The sequence below is a fragment of the Python bivittatus genome, unplaced genomic scaffold (assembly GCF_059951505.1).
Source record: "Python bivittatus isolate LINGU-HERP-01145 unplaced genomic scaffold, Pbiv_v1 ctg000610_np1212, whole genome shotgun sequence".
Classification (NCBI taxonomy): domain Eukaryota; kingdom Metazoa; phylum Chordata; class Lepidosauria; order Squamata; family Pythonidae; genus Python; species Python bivittatus.
Window position 1 is genome coordinate 57,223,124 of NW_028277088.1, and position 22,802 is coordinate 57,245,925.

General features: G+C 39.7%; 1 protein-coding gene across 3 annotated transcripts in view; it reads right to left on the minus strand.

The window, feature by feature from the left end:
* Positions 1-22,538, minus strand: part of TNS3 (tensin 3) — a 253,382-nt gene extending 230,844 nt beyond the window's left edge. For 2 of the 3 annotated variants that reach the window (XM_088150078.1, XM_088150077.1), the window contains exon 1: positions 22,327-22,538. In XM_088150078.1, coding sequence (XP_088006204.1) covers positions 22,327-22,497 — 171 coding nt within the window. In that variant the 5' untranslated portion in view covers positions 22,498-22,538. Of the gene's footprint in view, positions 1-2,182; positions 2,553-22,326 lie in introns of those variants that run through there. The other variant, XM_088150079.1, reaches the window with a different exon arrangement.
* Between the last annotated feature and the right edge of the window lie 264 nt (positions 22,539-22,802).

Here is a 22,802-nt window from a genome sequence, read left to right on the forward strand (position 1 = left end):
TAGGACAAGAAGGCCTAAGAGGTCCTAACCTTGGTATGATGACATTATTATATCTCCTCTTTTATTTTATTATAGTTCTATTTTATCTTATGTTTTATATTGTTTTACTCAATTTTAATTCAGTTTCTCCCTTTAGTTTTAAGTCTTGATGTTTAGGTTTTATATGACTGTTACATAGCCTTTACTATATTTGGTCATTGCTTCCCCCCCCCCTTTTTTTTTTTACCTTGCTGGTCATTGACTGTAGTTAAATGAAGTTGAAGTTCAATTTGAAGTTCACATTCAGGATGAATTTGCCTGGACTGTCCAGGGCTAAAAAAGAATCAGGCTTCTGGACTGAACATTTTGAATAATTGCCAGTATGTCTGGAGGGTCAGATGAGGCCACACATGCGCATCAGTTGCTTACTGGCCTCCCTCACCACATTCTGGGGGATTTTAGGACTACAAACATTAGCTTAGAACACACATTTGAAACTCTGTGCCATGAGGAATCTACAGGATTACAGAAGACAAATCAGGACACTTATGGCAAAGACATAAGCAAATTAGGATAAGATCAAGGACAATATAACTCCACTGCTAATGGAGGTCATAAGGAGAGAGTCATGGCTTTCTTGGAAACATCTCTGTTTAAAAGTCCTGAAAATGCTGCAGGTACCATATATCTCAGTATGAGGAATTCAGGAAATACTGATTCAGACCTCAGCTACCACAAGGTAAGGGACACCTCACTTGAACCAAGAGGATTGTCAGGAGCTTCCAACCCCCTAAGAAACATAGGCAATAATAGGCATAAACCCCAGACATAGCATGCAAGTCCAGGTAGGTACATTCACAAGTGAAGCTGATTCATTGCATGGCCCTCTTCAGGAGAAGGCATTTCTTCCAATTGATCTGCTTTCCAGCAAGTGGAGATTTGGCTGGATCCCAGAAGCTCTAGTTTTACAAACCCTCAGTTCAGAATGGACTGAGCCTGTGATGGAAACAGCCCGTGCTCTTCACATCAGTATGGCATATGGGTTTTGCAGCCAGGCTGGCTACTGCTGAGCTGCTGTGAGTCAGCAGAGAAAAATAATGCGGACAGGGAGAAGAGACTCAGGGATGGCCTTGGAGCGCAGCTGTGCTGTCACAAGGGTGTAGGAGCTGCCCTGGCTGCTAGCCAGGTCTCTTGTGGGGCAGATGAAGGCAGCAGTCCCATTGCCCAAACTTAATTTATGGGGTTGGGGTTTTAAAGTCCTGGAGGGAAACCCACCTCTGTAGTTGCTGGGGGAAATGCTGCCAGTTTGAGCTGGAGAAAGGGAGAAGGAGAGAGAGAGAGAAAAGATGGAGAGACACATTGCCATGTTTGAGCGTGTGCTGATTTGAGGCATTGAGGCAGAAAGTGCCTCGGAGAGGCTGTGCAGGAATTTGGTGGCTGGAGAGAGAGAGGCTTGGAAATTGGCACATGAGGCTGCAACTGAGCTTGATCCCATTCAGATGACTCCTTTACTCCATTTGACTCTCTCCCTTCAGAGGAGCTTAGCTGCTTCTGAATCAGAAAAAAATTATTCACTTGAGCACAGAAGCAGGCATAGGATGTGTGGAACAGCAATCAACCTACTTTACGCACAGCCAGCATTCATGCTTTCATAGCGATGATTCTAGAAGGCTTTCCACAGGAACCCTTTATTCCAGTGTTGTCCAAACTTGGCCACTTTAAGATGAGTGAAGTCCACTCATCTTAAAGTGGCCAAGTTTGGACAACACTGCTTTATTCTGTAACACCTTGCCTCATTCCCCAATCCTACCACGGGTCCAGGTGATATCACTCTTATTTATAATCTTTCTGTGTTTTTGTATTGCATCATTTATCCTTTGAGTTATACAGACAGACACATACCTATTAAAAAGAAAAAGGCAGCACAGCTACTAGGTTCATAAAAACCAAGAAAAAAACCCTGGAAAATGGAAGAATTGAGGAGCAGGGGAAGAGGAACATTTTGAAATTAAACAGGCAAAAAGGGGGAAATTCTCCCCCTCACTTTTTCCATTTTCCCTTCACCTTTCTAATAGCTACATTATGCCTTTTGATTAGTAGCAACCAAAATCCTTCACCTAGAAATATCCCAGCAGTCAAGAACAAATGATATACATTTACAGAGAGAGAGAGGCAGAGAGGTATAGTTGGTACTTCCACCTACCTGGCTCATGACCTTTTCCTTGGCTTTTGTCAGGCCCTGACGATCCATGGGAACTGTGCACAATTTCTTTCCTCCACAAGCCACACTCACCCTGCAGCCCATTTGCCAACTGGACTCCTGGTCTGCTACTGCCTTTGCTTCATTCCCTCTGGCTCACTGTGTGGGATCTGTCAGCTCCCTTTCTCCATGTCTCTCCAGCAGCCACAAGGAATCCTTCCTTTTGTCAAAGTTACTATCAAACCGTACTTATACTTCGTGTGCACTTGACTATTTAGAGGTCACTGTTTCTGGTGATTTTTGAAAAGACCTTCCTTCTTTTGTTATCCGTATCATCTGCGGGTCAGACCTCCCCTCTTCTCTAAGGTTGGGAGAGCAATGCGAACATTAGTGTCCTGCAAGCTCTACTTCCAGATGGAGGAACTTAGTCTTTTCTATCCGGGTGGGAGGGATTTGGGATGGATCACTAGTAATGATGAAATAACAAGAGAAAGGAGAAACTCTTGCTGCTCTGCGGGGGTCAAGAACTCTCCAGAAATCTGGCACTAATCAAGCTGATAACAGCAAAGTAAACAGAAAACAAATAATGGTTATTTAACATTGAGACAGTAAGTGTGACACTGGAAATAAATATTTCAAAAAATGTCTGGAGGAATTTCCTGCCAAAGCAGTTCACACATTGGAAACTTTTGAACTCTCACTGTTTTCCTGTGTGCAGAATGATACACATGAAAGGAAAAAAGTTACATGATTGGGAAAGCAGGGGTTATGTTTTGATTTTTTCTGGAGAGGAAATGCAAGAGGAAGGCGGGTGGGGGGTAGCTAGAGAAATTAACCATTCCAAGCCAAAAGTAATTTAGATGATTTAAAAACCGAATTCCAAGCCAAAAGTAATTTAATTATTTAAAAACCGAAATCCTCATGTACCTGAAAAGTGGCTAACATATTCAGATGATAGCAAGCTCCCTAAAACAGGAGAATTAGTCAAAAATAAACTTTTAAAATTTAAGGTTTTCAAATCAAAAATCAAATTTGTTAAACAAACCAACACAAGTCCATTCAAAGGGAACTGGGTGGAATGGGTCTTACTTTTGTGCAAAGCAACCATATATCTTTCAGAAGTTTTAAGACTGTAACTCACACAAACCCCAGTTGTTTGGGTGCCAAAAGAGCTGGAAGGCATCAGGTTGTCTACCCCAAGTGTGTAATACTGTTGTCTAAAACAGATTCGGGAGTTCTGGAAATATAAGATAGTGTGACTAGCAGCATTTCTGATGGATTGAAGAATACCTGGCAAGATGGAAATCTTTCCCTTAGCAAAAAATATCATCTCATGCCATAAATAGATATGCAAGTTATTTTTCACAGTCATACAGTATATCCCTCACTCCCAAGCTGCTCAGGCACAATAAGCATCTCTCATTTATTTTCACAACAACTCTGTAAAGTACAGTAACTTGTGAGGAAGTTCTATGTTCTGATCTAATTTTTGCCACTCTGGTGCCCTTCACATAAATTGGATTATAACTCTTCAAATTCTGAGTCTGGGAGTTGTAATCCAAAAGCACTGGAGAAGGCTGCCCTAAGCTATGAAACCACTTGCGTAGGACAGTTTTCCCTAGTTAAAGCTAAATTTATGAAATGAAAAGAACAAGTCTTGCCAAGGAAGAATCAGGTTGGCTCTTGCAAAGGGAAGTCCAACCTCATACATCTTCACATTTTTTTAGCGGATCAATAACTATGGAAATACAGATGTTCCAAGCAATACCATAAACTTTGATTTCCAAAAAGATTTTCACCCAGTCCTTCGGTAAGCTTAAATTGTTAGGACTGATGCATTGGTAACATGTGGGCAACAATAGTCAAGAATCTAACTAGATTTGAACAGCCCCCTTGCTAGCCGTTGGGGACATAGGACTTTTTAATGAGTTTTTAAATTTGTAACATGACAATGACAGCATCCATTTAAAGAATGACTGTTTACTGTAAATTGCAGTTTGGAAAAAATAATGGTAGATGGTGCTAGTGCTCCCCTCCAAAATGCGTAAGAGCTAAACTGTCTACAGATTAAGATTTTCTTTCTTGGTCACAATCACCTTAAAGGTACTTAAGTAAAGCCTGAATATGCAGCTCACAATTGACCCCCTCTGGTGTAAAAGGTACAGCTCAGCGTTTGTTGTGGGGATGAAATGAAGAGAAATCCTTCTGCAGGCAGCCTGGAGCTCTACAAGTTGAGGTGTGGAGAAAATCACATTTTCTGAGGGGTTGTCCTCCCATGCAGCTATTCATTTTTCAAGCAGCATTTTGACAGGAAGTCACTTCTTGGGAGGGCAATATTAACTTTCCCATCTCCAACACCAGGATCACTCAAAAAAAAAAAAAAAGCCCCCCTCCACCAACAGATTTTGAATTCCATTGACATCAGTGAAAGCTGTCATCCTGATTAGTATATGATGGAGCGTTTCTGAGGAGAGGAACTACACACAAAAGCCTTGAAATCATCAGTGTTTTCCTATTGGTGTCCTGCCCAAAACAGCACAGCATGATTTCACTGCAAACAGCATGGAAATTTCATCTCAGCTGTATCTGCCAGAAAATCAGTTAATCAACTGCAGCTAGGGTAGGCAGAACACTGAAAGCCCACCAGCGCAGAAAATGCTCTCTCCCCATATACTAATAGGGAATATATAGGGAGAGAGCATATACTCTTTATTTGCATACTGACTGCTGGGATAATACCACAGTATTAAAATATAGGTTGTACTGCCTCTTTGACAGAAGAGAGACCTTAAAACATATTAAGAGTTTTATCTGGCTCCAATCGATACTTTACAATCCAATGCAGCTTACAAAACAGTAAACTCAGCATTGCTGCTAAATGGTTGCATTTGGCTAAATAAATAAATAGATGTATACAGTTCTGGGGACGCGGTGGCGCAGCAGCTTAATGATGCTGAAAGCTGCTGGCCAGAAATGGTCTACACTTCAGCGGTTTGAACCCAGTTCCACGCAGCAGAGTGAGCTCCTGCTTCCTCCCCAGCTCCTGTCAATCCAGCAGCTCGAAAACGTACGTGAGTAGATAAATGGGGACTGTAACCCCGGTGGGAGGAAAAATGCTGGCGGCGCCTTGCAAAGGAGACGGGAGCAATTGCCAGTAACGTGGAAGCCACGCACGCCCGAAAAAGGCGCGAAGCAATGGAAACCCCGCCTCCTGCGCTCGCCAGCTGGGCTCTGCTGTAGGAAAGAAGCAATGGCAAACCATTTCCGAAACATCTTGCCTTGAAAACTGCAGGGACGCGTCCAGGCAGTCACCGCAGAATCGGTAACGATTGAGTGTGGATTTAAAAAAAAAAAAAAAACAGTTCTAAATCAGTTTATCTAAGCAGACTGCAGACTACGCAGTATTTCTTCTTTACCCCATTCATTTTTCTTTTCAGTAGCTTCATTTGTAAGCCCCCTGAACAAGAAAACTCTTAAGTAAAAAACAAAAATTAACAATACTCCAATTTACAATGAATTCTTATTAAGAGCATCATTTTGGTTGAGGGCTAAATTATTTCCTGAGGAACAAAAAAACCCAATCGGGAGTTAGAAGAGCTCGATGCAAAACTGAGGGTCATTAGCAAAAAGCCAGCCAATCTAGGAAAATACACGCTGAGCCAAAGTCACTGCTGAAATCCTTTTAGAGGGGGAGATGTGGAAGATTAGTAAAGGAGAAAGTTTTACCCAAATAAAAGAAACGTTCTTGATCTAAGCACTGCACTAACATAAAATACAATATGCACACTTTATTATGTGTGGAACATAGAATCAGCTGATTAATACGCCAAGAGAAAGGAATTGGATTAGGAATGAAAACTATATTTTAACGCTTATTAGAGGCATGAGGATAAGGGGCCATACAGTGTCTGATAAGATCGATAGGATTATTTCAGGTCTGAATTTTTGCCAGGTACATTGTCAGTCATTTTTTTAAAATTATGTTTTAAATCCACTCATAATGTTCCCCCCCCCCAGGCAAATTACAAAATTACTTTTAAACTACATACAGTGGTACCTCGGGATACAAATGCCTCTACCAACGAACTTTTCGGGTTACAACCAGCTCCGGCCACAAAAATTTATCTCGATGTGCGAACTCCGCCTCGGGTTACGGTCATTTTTCCGCCCTGACACGTGGTCCGCGGCCATTTTCCCGCCCCGCCGCACAGCGCCCGGCCGTTTTCCCGCCGCGTGGCCTGGTGCCCGGCCGTTTTCCCGCTGCGTGGCGCAATGCCCGGCCGTTTTCCCACCGCACGGCGTGGTGCAGCGCCCGGCCGTTTTCCCGCCTCACGGCGCGGCGCCCGGCCATTTTGCGCCCAGCTGTTTTCCCACCGCACCGCACAGCACCCGGACATTTTCCCGCCCCTGACGCGTGGTCCGCAGATGCCAGAACGGATTAACGGTAATTATATTGAACCTTATGGGAAAATTTGCTTCGGGGTGCGACCAAATTCGGAGGGCGGAATGGATTAACCAGATTTACATTGAACCCTATGGGGAAATTTGCGTCAGGTTACGACCAACTCGGGATACTCCCAGAGTCACGGAGCAGATTAAGTTCGTATCCCGAGGTACCATTGTACAGCAATAAAAGTAATCAAGCATACTAATAACTCCCACAGGAAAGTTATTCAGATAAAAATATACAAACAAACCCCCTATTCTTGTTTTATGATAGCACTTCAAATCAAAACTATTTATGAAAATGCCTGGGAAGAAAAAAAAATCAGCATTGGTGCCAAGATGCTCTCCTTGGGTTGTACAGAGGGTTGTACAAGCAAGGTCCTCAAATGAGAAGGCTCTCTTCCTTGAAACTACCTTCTTTCATAACTTTAGTTAACAAAGGTACCCAGAGGAGAGTACCTATGGGAAGAGGAATTCCATAAGATATTCCAGCTCAAAAAATGTTGAAGGCTTAAAAAGAAAGCATTGATTCTGTGAATTAGTTCCAGAAAAAAAGAGTTGCCTGAGCAAGACATGATTGTGTCATGCCAACTTAGTCAGTAATCCTGCTACTCCAGTTTGGACTAAATAAAGTTCCTAAATTATATTCAAAGATAGCCCCACCTATAATGCATCCCAATAATCCTACTAAATATTTCCGGAGCATGCAGATTATTTCTAGGCTATCCCCTGCCCAGGAAGAAACCTAGTAGATAAAAGGTCCTTCTAGTCAGCCAGGACGCCTGTGTCTCCAGGAACAGGCAGGAGCACCCCAAATGGTATAGATGACCTTTCAAGAAAAGAGGTGTCCTGTCCAGAAGAGTCATTCATTTGGACACATGAATGTCCAAGCTGTAGTCTCCTTCTCATCCAGATTATTTATGTGTTCCAGTACCAATTCCAGATATCCTCTACATTATTTAGCTTAGGTTAAAAAGAGAGGCAAAGCTAAATTTCATCTATTGTTATCTAATGTGTGCACTCAATAACTAAGCATAACTGCAAATATAGTATTACTGGAAGTAGTTTATGTCAGTTTATTGTGTTTATGCTAGATCAGATTTTTGTTCTTCAGTCACTGAGAAATGTATAACTGTGAATATTATATTCAGTGTTGATTCAGATAAATCAAATGATAAAGTGAACAGGAACAAATTATGGAATGTTTTGCATGACTATGAAGTTGGAGGATGGTTGCTGAATATGATAAGATCTGTCTATATTTAATGGAGGTAAAGCACATATGAAAATAAATGGACTGCTTTGCAAATCCTTCAACACTAAGCAAGGAGGTTGGGTGATATTCTCTTGATTGTTTAATGTATACATAGATGAAAGTATTAAGAATGCTTGTGGCAAAATTAGGTGTGCTGGTTGGGAACACAAATTAGTGCAGTTTTGTATGCAGACAATGTAACCTTGAATGATTTGCCGTGAACATATGGTAGACTATATGACACAGCAGTACATATAGATCTGAAAAATTGATATTTAAAGACCAATATAACTGATGAGAAAATTATGAAAAACTAAACCTTGGCATGCTTAATAATGATGGGAAAATGGATGAAGACATTTTAAGATGTACAAATGCTGGTACAAAAGTAGTGGTCTGTGGCAAAGAAAAAAAAGTTTGTCAAAAGAAGTGAAAATAGCTGTGTATAACAATGTACTTTTGCCCACTTTGTTATAGAGAGGTGAGAGCTGGATATGTTGGGAAAAGCAAAAAGTAAACTGAATGCAGTGCGAATGGGTAACATAAAATAATGGTATGGTAAAACAAGAAGAGATAAGATCAAGAATGAATGGATGAGGAATACAAATGTGAGTGAGCAATATGGAAAAAAGTATGTTGAGATTATTTGGTCATATCGAATCAAATAATGAGGATCAGATCACAGAACAAATATATGAGGGAAGAGTGAATTGGTTGAGGTGACAGAGAAGATGGGGTTGATGAGTTCCTCAAGGGTGGTAAGAACTTTAAAGAATGGAAGGCAATGTACAAAACCATATATGGATGAGATAGAAGCAAGGAATGTTTGTAGACTTAGAAAGGCATGACAAAGCATAGTGAGTGGTGTTGGGATAAACTAGATTTTATGTCTCTTGTTTTTTACTTCTCTTGTTTACTACTTCTTACTCTTTTGCTCTGCTTTGCATAATGTTTACTTGCAAAACAGCAGACTGATACAAACACCCAGCCAAGTCCTTAAATTCTCCCCTGCCCCCACCCAAAGAATCCCCAAGCCTCCAAACAAAATCTAGATGGATTCCAAAAAGGATAGAAGACAATACTGAAATAGACAAGGTCTTCTTACGACGAGTGCCTGCAGCGAGCATCAACAAATGGTAAAATCACAGTCTACATGGGCTTGCCTTTGAAGAGCATTCAGAAACTTCAGCTGGTTCAGAATGCAGCAGCATGTGCAGTAATGGGCACACTAATATGCACCCACATAACACTGCTGCTATGTGAGCTATGTGAGCTGCTGGTTGTCACCTTTAAAGCCCTATAGAGCATGGGGCCAGGTTATTTGTGGAACCACCTATCCCCAAAATAATAATAATCATCATAATAATATAAAAATAAAAATATGGAGAAAATCACAAAATATAAAGAACTGCAAATAGAAGTAGAACAACTATGGTAAAGGAAAGCAAAGATAGTACTAATAGTTATAGGTGCCTTAGATGCAATCCCAAAACATCTTGAAGACCTTCGGCATTGACAAAATCAGCATAAGTCAGTTGTAAAAGGCAGCTTTACTTGGAACAGTTTACATCCTGTGACGATATCTTTAACACCATCAAACAACAACATCTGCCTAACCCAGATCCTTGGGAAGGACTTGATAGGTGGATAAAAATGATAAATCCAGCCTAAACATCTGGCTGACTGTGTGACCAACCATAATAATAATTTATTGATTAGCCATTAGGCTATATCAGAATATAAAATATAAAATACAGAACAGTAATATGACCATTGGTTAGAAAATAGCGTAAAAGCATAAGTAAAAGAAAACGTGAATCATATTTCTGTGCCACCCCTATAGTTTACCCCAATCAGATTCACATATGCAGTTCTCAATTGTTCTGTTTTGTTCAGATAAAGGGCTGTATTATATGTACTTTTTGGATGCTGGTGTCACATGAAATATGTTGTTTTAATGTAAGGATCCCAAAAGGCTGTTCATCTAATGTGCAGTCCAAGATATTGATCTCCTATCCCAGTTGTTTCCGGCATAGTGGGCATGCTTCAGATCCTTCCAATGAAGCCATTGACACCTAGTGAAGCCTAGGAAACATGCCTTCTCTGTCATTCATCTGCCTTATGGAACAGCCTCTTCCTGGAGAAACACATGGCCCCAGCCCTATTGGCCTTAGGAAGGCAGCGGAGATGTAGCTTTTCGCACAAGCACTGGGGCCATGATGTTAATGCAGCTCTGGAGTGGTTGTGTGTGATCTATGGGTGTTGAGATTTTTACTGAGACCTGACTTTAACTTTTTTTTCTTTTTCAACCAATCTTGATATCTGTAGTATGTTTTTATCTTTGTTTGCCACCCAGAGTGCCATTAGTAGATGGCCATATACATTTGTTTAATAAATAATAATAAATAAAATCTTCAGTGAGTAGGTCATGGTCAGGAGATCCAGGCTGACTGGTATTCCTCCAATAGTGAGGTTCCTGAAAGGGGAAATTCAAACAGACTTCATCAGTTAAACCAAGTATGAAGCTGATAGCCCTTATAAATCTAGGCTCCATCCCCCTGCTTAACTAGCTCCGTAGAGATCAATAACTTCAGCTATGGCTAAGGAAATCATCTCGTCAGACAACTAGAGGAGTCTGTAAGACTCAGTCCCTTGGTGATTTGACAGAGGTGGCCTAGTGTTTTACATTACTTTTACATTACTATAGAAATACAATAGATAGATAGATAGATAGATAGATAGATAGATAGATAGATAGATAGATAGAGATAGATTAGATAGATAGATAGATAGATAGATAGATAGATAGATAGATAGATAGATAGATAAACAGTGTAGGAACATATTCAACAGAATTGCATTGACTAACTCTGAAGTGGTTTTCTTCATTGCTTGAGGCACACATAGGAGTCCATTACTAACCACAGTGACACCAAAATGGCAAAATGTGAAATGGAATGTCACAATGCAAGCTCCTCCCTTTCATATGTAATGTCCCACACATGCGCATGAGGGGCAGAGCTTGCATCATTGTGCATGTTTCATCACTTGCCCCTGCTGCAGATGCCTATCAAAGTGCATATCCTCAGCTATGATTCCTACTGAGTATCTGATCAGGTAGAAAAGACCAAGGGGATTGCTAAATTCATGTTTATATCCTAGTACTGGAAAGGCATGCAAATTCATTTAAAGATAGGCTTTACTTGGAAAAGTGGAGTTTTGTAAAGTTTTGCTCTTCTCCACTGAACCTATGCTGAGAAAGATGGAAGGAAACAGAAGGTGGATGGACTCAATCATAGTGGCGATGAGGGCATCATTGGGAGACTTGAAAGAACAAGTTAGGGATAGATCTTCATGGAGAAAATCTTTCTATGTGGTCTCTAGGAGTTGAAAATGACTTGATAGCACATAATCAATCAATCAATCACTGAACCTTTAGGCATAATGTGCTTACCTGAAGGGAAGGCCTCCTTGAATTAGGCTTTTGCATTGCTTTATCTGTAATAGCTGTCAGCTATGGATCATGGGTCTTTAAAAGTAAGAGCATAAAAGCTCTGTTTGCAGCAGACTGTTGCAGGATCAATCTAGTTTCTGGAGCATAAGCTATTTCATGCTTGAATTCCTGGATCATTTGGATTATGATTTTACTGGTGACCTGGCACTGTTAACATAGTTCTGCCTTCTCTTGATTGCTGGTTTCTGGACTGTCTAGCTGTTTTGCCCACTACTAGTTACAACTTCTGGGTTTACCAGATCAGGTGATCCTAGAATAGGACAACAAGCTTCAAAAAGTACAGCTGTCTATCAGCCTGTGACTTACCAAAATTACTAGAAATGAAACAGATTGTATGGATTTAAAATTCAAGTTGATAATTTACTTTTTCTTCCTGTTTTATATATTTGTGTAAGTAAGCAAATGGCCTCATTACATTGATCTACCCTTTCATTTATTCATACAAATTCAAATTTGTACGGATTTGTTCCATTAGTAGATGCTACCATTTTTATGCAGAATTTTTCTTCAAATTTGTTAGGAAGCATTAAATAATGGTCATTAAATATTAGGAGGATTCCTGTTTTCACACCAAAAAGGTTTTCTTTCATCTAGCAAAGCAGATAGGATTACCTGCTTCTTATCAGAAGCCAAAAATGGCCAATTAGTATGGTGTATTGACAAGAGAGAGCTTTGAGAGAGAGGAGAGAGAGAGAGAGAGAGGAGAGAGCGTGAGCGCAAAAGCCACCCAAGTTACCTCCTGAAAATTATTTTTAAAATAATGATTACAAGCATTGGCTTTAACTTAGGAGCTAATTAATCAGATCATCTTTTATATATTGAATTAAAAGGGTTATCAGCAAAGGGCATTCTAAAAGCTCCATTGACTGGAGTAAAAGGAGAGATACTGTGTCAGGTGGCATTCTGCCACTTTCTGTAAGGATTTATCTCAGTAAAGTGAAGCTTAAAATGTAAGAAAAGGGTGGGGAGACCTTTTGTTGCTTGTCAGCAAGGGTCCTTAGTTCTATATTTAGAAAGATATATATCGCTTTACTTTCTTTGTATGTAAGAATATGTAAAGGAAAGCCACAACTTGCTTGGAATGTCATTAACTAGTTGACTTAACCAGCAGAGAAGGCTAGCAGGTATTTTTTAGTGACTGACTTTTTCTTTTCACACTAGCTTCCCTTTAAAACTATTAGAAGAATTCATTAAATATAAACATTAGGGTTCCACAGATCATTTAAGCAGTGCTTCACCTCAACAGAGATTTGAATAAAGTGCCACTTTGAAAGAGCATCCTGCTTCTACTCAGTTCACTGACCATGCCATATCTCTTTACTTAGCAACAACAGTTTCTGTGCATTCCTAGAAGCCACTGTTCATCAGGTGTCACTTCCAGCTGAGCAGATGAGCTCCTTCAACTCTTAATGGAAGTCATACACCACTTTAAGGTGGTATAGCATGGTTCCCTGAGATAAAGCATTGAGGTGAGTGTCCTGTGATCCACACACTCCTAATAAAGATATAAAGGGCTGTTAGGTGCATTACCTCTATATCATAGATTCTGGGGACAGGAAATAGTCATCAAGTCTAATTTGTAGGATTCTGGTGGGAGTGGCTGGCAGCTGTTGCAATTGTCCTTGACTTGATCCATCATGATAACCTGAAGGTTCTAAAAGAGAGGTCTATGGAAAATGTGTATAATTCTATTTGGTGTTAATAGAAGTGGAAGTTTGGCAGATTCTGTATTGGGATTACTTGCTTAGAAACTGAAAAATTAAAAGAAATTCTGATTTCTACCACCTATTTTATTTTTTATTTTTATCCCATCTTAATAATAACATGTTTGAGGTAAGTAACAATTACTAATATACAAACACAAAATTAAAACATAAATTTAAAACTATATTGATTTTAAAAAATTAATAGCATGTTGAAAGAGATAGTAGTATCCCAACAAACCACAACAATGCCAATATAATGACACATGCTTGATGGTGGCATCACACAAGCATTGCACTGACATCTGATGCAATTATATAAGTTGTAGCTTTTCCATGGATGCCCATGAAAAGAGATTTATCTTGGCTACTCTTCTAAAGGCAGAGAGAATGCCAATCCCCAAGAAATGCTTCCAAGCTCTGGGGAGCAGCCCAAGAGAAGAAGACCTGCCAGATTAGCTTTTCCTACAGCAGAAGAATCTTCAGATGGGTCACTCCTTTTGAAGGATTGTAGACCAGGAAGGAATGAGTGAAACATTAAGGGCATGGGGGTGGGGGTGGGCTGTTTTCAGAAAACATTATTCAGTCCTGAGAAAGAGGAAATTGTCAGAAAGAAACTCAAAATAACACCAGCTTGATTTTGTTTGGTATAAGATGGGACCCAAAGAAACTCTGACAGGCTTTCAAGATGCTGTTATTCTACTCTACAACAATAAAGAGCATTTCTGGAGTCTCTGCTGTGCCTTTTTCTTGATTTTGCCTACCTCAAAGGGCTGACACTCCTGCACCCCTTAATTGCTGGATAGATTTGTAAGAGATCAGGCCTTAGATAAATGAGACCAATGACTAAGCTTTAAATGTCATTACATTAATTTGTGTCTAATAAACATCGGGCAAACAGTGCAGATCCTTCAGAACAGGCAAAATATGATACCTGTACCTTGCAATGGTTGACAATGGCAAGTTCCAGGCACGTTTGGATGATAATCCTGTGTAGGGTGTATTGCAACAATTAAGAACAATTCATTGTTTTCTCAAAAAAATCTAGTCGCAGCCATAAGCATGTGAGATTTTGTACTCTCCTCCCCTACCCCCTGGGTGCTCCTGTGCCTATTCCTAATTTTCATTTACAATCTAGATTGTTTACTAAATTCTTTTTTAATGTATCTTATGTTTATCCAAATGTTTCATTTACTTTTTAAAAATTTTTTTAAAATTATCCAACAATAATTTTGCCCTGCTCACAGAGCCCCCTGAGCAGGCAGCTCTTTGGGGTCCAAAATGCATGTGTAAAGCCAGGTTTGGGGCATGTTCTTCAATGTGCATGGACATGGCCTTCTCCCAACAAAGCTGCCCTCACTATATTTATCATCTTGCTGCTGTCCCCAGCCACCTGTGCTTCCTTATAACCACATGGCCTTTCTGCTAATAGACTCCTTCCCTTTCATTGCTTCCTGCTCTCTAGTCACCATCCTTGCTGCTTCATCACCACCTGAGTTCTACCACTGCATCCTCCTTTTTTGTGGTAGTGCCTCCTTGTCACCATCAAGTAGACTGAAGAGAGTCAGGTACAGATTTCTACACAGGCCTGCAACTTGAGTCACTCACAAACTTTCGGCCTCTCCATTGTCACAGAATTATTGTAATGTGATGGGCGAGAGGACTTTTTTTGGGAAAAGATGGCATATAGTAAATATTTACACAGTGTAGCTTGATTCCTACCATAAATCTGTACAAACAGAGGTTTCATCTCAGACATAGAACCTATTTGCAGGTAGCAACTTGAACTGCCCAGTATGCCATAGAGAATATAGCCTCATTATACATTAATGCAGTGTTTTCCAACCTCGGCAATTTTAAGATATGTGGACTTCAACTCCCAGAACTCTGCAGCCAGCATCTTAAAGTTTCCCACACATTTTAAAGTTGCCAAGATTGAAAAACACTGCATTAATCTGTTTGTAGGTAGCAACTTAACTGATCAATTTGTCAGAGCTAAGAGAAAGATAATAGCTATTTTTATGACCCATGCTCAAAGCACGTGTTAGAGCCATCAGGGAGTTCTTTCTCAAAAGAAGTATGATCTTCGACCTTCCAGTAATGTTTAGAAGGAATTGCTCTGTGGAGTGCAGCCATCATGATAACCTCCATGCCCCCACTTGGCATTCCCAAGAGCTGCTGGAGTGGATGTGGTGGCTGGCAAGGTGGCTGAATTCCATTTCATCCCTCACCATTTCAGTTGACTGAGGATCTAAACAGAAGGCTGTACTTACAGTAAAACGAAGTGGAATTGATTGTGCTACTATAGAATACAAGTAGAATATCATTTATTTAATTATTTAATCAGTGACCTTCACTCATCTAGCTGTACTAGCCTCATCTTCTAAAGATGTCCTGCTTTTTGAAATAAAATCTCTTGCTGCCTTTAATGTCTGAAGTTAACTCATACAACAACACATAATGCCTGTTCCTTTGTTCAGATCCATCCACAATGATATTTTTTTTCATGAAACCTTTATGGACATTCTAATAAAGCTACCAATGTTTGCTAAATTCTTGCAGCTGCAATTCCCCCTGGCTCCATTCACGCTGCCTTCTCTGTTGTTTCATAAGTCTTTCAGGATAGGAACTTGTCTCTCTAAAGTACCATGTTCATATCATCGTTATTTTAATATTCTTCTTGTTATCCATCACAGAACTGTAGAGTGGCCAGCAAGACAGACAACTCTATGAATAGTTTCCCCTCATGGTTCCAATGTTTAGGCCCCCCTCTGCATCCTGATTTTTTAATGATGTGCATTCCTCTGCATTTACATGTCACTGGTTCCATTCAGGAATATACATATTGCAATGGCTTGCTGAATGGGACATTACAGATATAGAATGGGAAATGCAACATATAGGAGTCTTGCTGGCAGCTCTAGGCTTTTTGGGTAATTCTGCTCTTAGACCATAAAAGTGAAGACAGCTCTGGATACAGAGGAGAGGATGTGATTCTGTGCAGATGATTGTTTGCTGTATCGTTCCAGAATCCTGCTTCTTCTGTGTTGTGTGGTGTGCAGCTTGTTTACCATAAAAGGTAAAGGACGAGCTGTAGTAAATCTGCTTATAGCCTCAGTATCATTTTCAGAGCTCCACACTCTCAGTAAAATAGGATCATTTCCAGCTTGCACAAAAAGAACACAGATAATGGCATTCTTCAACTTTGCATGCCAAAAATGGAAGGAAAAATGAAAGAGCAGTCACAGAGATGTGCAATTTGTAACATATATATATATATATTCTTGTTGCCCCTATTTTTAAATCATTAACATTTTCTGGAATGTCATTTCTCTTGGAGAGGATAACTTAAATTCTGTGTGTGAGTGTGTGTGTGTGTGTGCGTGTGTGTGTGATTGATTGATTGCTTAGATACAGTTACTTTTTCCTGTTGCCTTATAGTTCAAAGATCATATATACTGTTTGAAATTTAAGAAAGACTAAAGACCAAAAATAAGCCGTCTTTTAATAAAGAAAAACTCTAATCTTTTTAATACGGACTAGACAATGCTTCTAATTTGAAGAAATTCTTTTACCTCACGGCACAGACATACAAAGTCCAGTCCCCTCACTCCTCTGAGCCACTTCACTGAGAAAAGTGTAACTTAGCATTGTAAAACCACAACATTTGTCAGTACCTTGAAAAAAGTGATTTATAATGATTGAGCTTAAATAGTCTCTAACCTGAGTTTGACATTTGATTTCCATTAAGCAGCATTTCAAAAATGTTCTGAAGTGACAAAAAAGTGCCTTTTAGAAGGCCAATTGTTATGTGTGCAGTTATGTCTGCTCCCAGAAGAGCACATATTACACCTCTGCCCCACGAGCTTTAAAGCCCTTCATGGGATGGAGCCGGGTTATCTGAGGGACTGCCTCTCCCCAATCACATCCGCCCACCCCATTAGATCTGTCAGGGAAGGTACGCTACACGTTCCATCAGCCAGAGACTTGCATTCGGTGGGCCCCAGGAGGCAGGTCTTCTCTGCTGTGGCGCCTGCCCTATGGAATATTCATCCCCCCCACCCCCAAAGTCAGCTTAGCCTCATCCCTATTATCATTCCGGAAATCCCTCAAGACCTGGTTATGTCACCAGGCCTGGAGGTTCCAGGGAACTGGAGATGTTCTTAGATGGCTCCATTGTGGTTGATCTTGTACTCTTGCCATGTGGTTTATATATATTAAATTCTTATAGGCTTTTTTTCAATTTTTAATAATGATTTTTATATTTTATCATGATTGTTTTTTATATATTTGTTGTTTTTATTGATTGTTGTACACTGCCCAGAGTCGCTTCTTGTGAGATGTGTGGCCATATAAATGTGATTGATTAAATAAATAAATAATAATAAAAATAGTTCAGGAATCAAATACTCTTCTTGCTCCTTCAACACACATACACATGTATACCTGTAATAGAAGATGCTCACCAGGTTGATACAGAACAACTGGCTGACCGATATGACAGAGAGAATATGTGCAAGGAGAGACTACAGCCAAGGTTTTGCCAGCTTCTTTGCAAGGAGCAAGTCTGTGTTTTCCTTTAGGACATCTGTCAATCTGAGCAGCTGTGCATTCTTTCTTAAAGTGGTCTCTCTGAAAGAAGCTTCTCTGATGATATAGTTTGTTTATTCTTGTCATAGAAGAATGATATTAGAAAAAGTTGCCACAAACTATGGCAGGCTGTTGATTTGTCAGATACTCAACATCTTCTGGAATAAGTCTGCAAAAACTGTGGCATTTCCCAGCTTACATCACCCATTTTTTCAGTCTTAGTGCAGCTGATAAATGTATCATCATCATCATCATCATCATCATCACAGCACTTCTTGAACTTTTTCTTCTTTGCCTTTTCTCATTCAGTTTATATTCTGCCTTTTTTCTAGGAACTCAGCACAGCATGCATAGCAACCGTCATCCAATTTTCTCACAACAGCCACCCTGCAAATGAGCTTGAAAGTAGTGATTGGTCCAGAGCCACCCTATGAGTGTTCATGCTGAAGCTGGATTTGAACCTTGATTACTAGTCCTAGTCCAGCACATTTGGCCACTACACCACATCTGCTTTCCGTGGAAAGCAAATTCAGTAAGAAATATAAGGCCACATTCTCCAGGGACAATGAACCTGACAAACACAGCTATTCTGGGAAAAGCTGATGGTTGTAGCCCTTCCATGAAGTGTGGGGGCTAAGGCAGACAGATGCTGCTTCTCAGTAACAGCACCTGCCCTGTGGAATAATCTCATTGCAGACTTTGGGTTTGCCCCCACCTTGATTTCATTCAGGAAGATGCTCAGAACCAAGAGCAACTTCCCTAGAGCATATATAGATTACCCAAATATCATATGCTGCATGTTAATATATTGCTAAGGTATTTGTTTAGGTTTAACTGCCAAATCTGATTATATTTCCCATTGGTGTTTTATAACTTATGAATGATTTACTGAATTTGTACTATGGATGTTTTACTGATTGTTCACCATGAATGTTTTATCTAAGAATAGAAGTTCAGTCCATCTATATAATATTGTTAACCACCAGGAGTCCTGTAGGATTCAGTGGTATACAAGCTGAATAAATAAATAAATAAATAAATAAATAAATAAATAAATAAATAAATGTATGAATGAATGAATGAATGAATGAATGAATGAATGAATGAATGAATGAACATAAATATAAAGGAAAGCTCTATGTTCTGTTCCTGGAATCACAAGTTTGAAGCAAAAGATAGAAATGGAAAGATCTTTGCCTGAAATGCTGAGGACCCATTGCCACTGAAAGAATTGTACTTAGATAGTCAATGCTTCCTATGGCTGCAGATTACACAGCCTGCAGTGAAATGTTCAGTGCAAGACATCCCAGAGCAACTTTGATGTTACACAGAAGTGAAAAACTGACATGAGCTCAAAGAGAGAGTTTTTGTGTCCCTTAAAAAGTGTGTTTTTATCAGCAAAGAGATGATGTCAGACAAAGTAGACACCTCAAAAGGGTCAAATTCCTCCCCAGAATCAACACGGAACGCTAAATTCTATAGTGACATATAAAGTGCACATTGACTAGGGAGCAGCAAAGCTTTCTAATAAATTCCCTGAACACTATGTAGAAGCCATCCCTTTCCTACCTCCAAAGCCAGCCTTAGCGCTGCCTTCCCCATGTGAGACTGAAAGCTGCAATCACCACTCTTATAACAGCTTAAAACCAGTGACCTACAGTAAATAGCAGAAGGAACCTAAAACACAGATATCTCAATTCAACTCCCTAACTCACCTTAAAAGACATCGAATTGGATTCAACCTCCAAGTATCCACTCTGTGTAACTACATTACAAGATTATTTTAAGAATAAAATTATCAGAAAGAGCAGCATATCTCCATCTTTGATCCTGGAAGAAAAGTAGGGCATGCATATAATAAATAAAAATTCATTGGTGACAGTCACCTTATGGGTGCTAGAATTTAATGAGTTGAACTATATATCATACTCAGTTCCTTGGAGGAAGCTTGAGATAAAAATAGAGTTACTTTTAAAAATAAAGTAGAAAATTTATCTAGAAATTACGTAGAATTTTTTTAGGATATGTTGAGTTGAAGTTCAGATTATATGAGTTAACACTAGATTTAAGTGACAGTGATGCTGTAGAACAATGTGCAGAAGTTAGTGGGAGAGAAATGAAGCCTATATGTGAGACCAGTTGCCCTTCCATTTCTTTTCCTCATGTCCTAGGGTTCATTCATAGCATAATTTTACTTCAGAAAATTCAGGGAATTATTTGAATTGTTAAAAATGTGTTGTGTCTGTTGTTGTTTTGGAAATTATATTTACTACTATCCACATTAGGGGAAGCTGTGTACAAAGCTTCGCCTGTTAGGGAAGAAGGAATCCCCCAATTCCTTTTTTTACAATTTCCTAAAGCCCTTTTGGACTTGGTTATGGAATTTCAGTAGTGCAGTTGTTGAAGATGCATAGCAGTTGTTCACCATATTTAGGTGGAAAACATATGAAAATGATAATGATGGGATCCTGAACAAGATGCTCGGTGGTGACAATGTCTAACATCACTGGTGTTTTATGAATGCCTTTGCTCCCAATAAGCTTTCTTAGAAAATATGACTTATGCATGTTGGGTATATGGCTGGCATAATTCAGTTACCAACACACGCTTAGTTTCACATATCCAGAGTTCATCTTAGCACTGTTGCTAGGTCATCCCATCTGCTGCCATTTGACTAAGAAGATGGGCCCTGCTAGTTTCCATTTATTTTCATAAATATTCCATATACTGATGCATAACATGAATCAATATACAATTTTTTTTTCTGTAGACACTGGAAGTCTTGTAGACCATTTGACAAAACAACAGTTTGCAGAGTGTCTACATAAACCCTCTGAGACATAAGCAGTCAGTGTTGCTGTCTGAGTAGGCTTTCCATGAGTCATATGTTTGGGTTTTAGTGCCCAGCTTGTGAGGTTGTGTTGTGGGTTGTTTAAAGAGGCAGAAACTTGGGAAGCAGGAAGAGAAATAAGGTTCCAGAATTAGATGTGATGTAGGACTTCTAGATGTAATAGGATTGTCAATTGAAGTGTGGCCATGCAGTTCATCTCGTCCCAAGAGGGAGGAAGAAACTGAGGACAGAGGGATTTGGGAGATAAGAATGGAAGGACAGATCTGAAGGAGGCTAAGAGTCATAGCCTGGAGAAACTTCCACACGTCAGAAAGACAGGATTATGAATATTGTTAGTTCCAGGGAAGGCAACCATTCGCAGATTATAGATAAGTTATAATATTAAGTGCGCCTGTTTACTACCCATTTTAAGTTACCTAATAAAAGTTTATTTGTTTCTTTGGGTAAATGGAAACAGTAACTTTGACCACCTTTACCTTCCACATTCCACATAGTCATGTTATCTCAGAGACATAAAGTAAAGCAGAATCACAAAATAATTTCTAAACCAGAAATGGGTTTGAGGATGGTAGTCAGATCTTTTAGAGATCTCCCAAAGCTAGCAGAATTTTGCTTTAATTTTGAGGAATAAAAAGATAATAAGAAAAGGGCATCCACAACACTGAGACCTGAAGGCCATCCAGCAGGAAGGCACATAATCAGGAGCCAGGGAGAGCACCAAGGCAGACAAGCTCTAGCCTGACTTTTGTTCAAACAGAGCAGACTACAATCAAGAGACATATATAGCCAGACGGATCAAGGAAAAAGCAAGGAGTTCTTTGCATGTGTGTCATACTGGAACCTACTAGAATATCATAGGCTTTCAGAACTACAGAAATCTATACATACCTGCATAATTTACATGAAAAATTATGTTTTTCTTGACATTGAGTTTTGAATAAATTTGTATCTAAAATAACTTAAAATAATCTTTATTATACCATTTTAGAATTTAAAAAACCCCTGCTTATTAAAACCCTAGCATATTAAAGCCAATATATCTGGAATGCATATAACTGTACATCTTCATTCACAACAGCACACAGTATCGATATCATGCAAAACCTGTTTCTTTCTCAGAACTGTTATGCACTTTGCTTTTGTTCACAATATAGTCCTTTCAGTCACAGTTTTTGACACCGCTATAGCTGGCATTAATTAGCAAAGGTTAACTTTAACATTCAAAAGCCTAAAATTATCTAAAAGCAGGTTGGTCTGCAATTTCATTCCAGTTCTTCTATGCAAAATGGATAGATGAATGCTAGAATCTGGTGCAGAATCCAAGACTTTTTCTTACCCTGTCAAGTTTTATAAACATAAATACAAGCAACTTAGAAAATAAATCCCTACTTTGCCAAATGTTATTCCAGTACAGGGGTTGCACCAATTTTGCGCTGGCTATGAAAGACTGCACTTATGTTCCATTTCACATGGATTCCCTCCATTCCCCTTCTCCACAAACCATAGCTGCCAAATGAAGAGAGGCAGAATGAATTGAAATTTCCATTTCACCCAGCTAGACACCATTATTTTTGTTTCTCCCCAAGCCATGCAAGATCTGGAACTTTAATGGGACCTTCTATGTTGTTACAAAATAAGAGGGAGACTGTCCACCTGCTCTCATGTACGCTCATCCACCCACCTGGGATATTGGAGGACAAAAAATGCTGCACATCCAGCACGGTTTTAAGAAAGAAAACCACTCTAGCTGTAATCATTTCCATACAGATAAGTTATAAAGCACTGTACCTGTTTAAAACTTTGCTGCAGCAGTGGCAATGAACACTCCGGTAGTTTTTTATTGTTGGTCTTCTTACAGCAATGAAAACTCACACCTCGCATTTTGGGGGGGAGAGAGAGCACCCTCCCCCCCCCAAGCTCAGGCAATGCAGCTGTAGTTTTTGACAGGATGAAGAACATAGCCACCTTTTCGGGGAAATGTCCTAACCCATTCTGTGTGGCATTAGCAATGATTCACTTAGTGCTAGCTAGCAATGTGGTCTCAATGTTCCCCCCCCCCACAGGCTCTTAATCCTTCCTGTCTAGGGATTGGTTGGCTCCATGACCCAAGAGACTCCACAGGGCATTTCAGATGTCAACATATGTTTCCAGCACATAGCTGAGTAAACCATTCAGCAAAGATACTCCTCTGCATTAAGTTTACACAGACACAGACACACGCAGACACTCACAGAGTATAAAATCCTACTTTACTTTCTTAGATG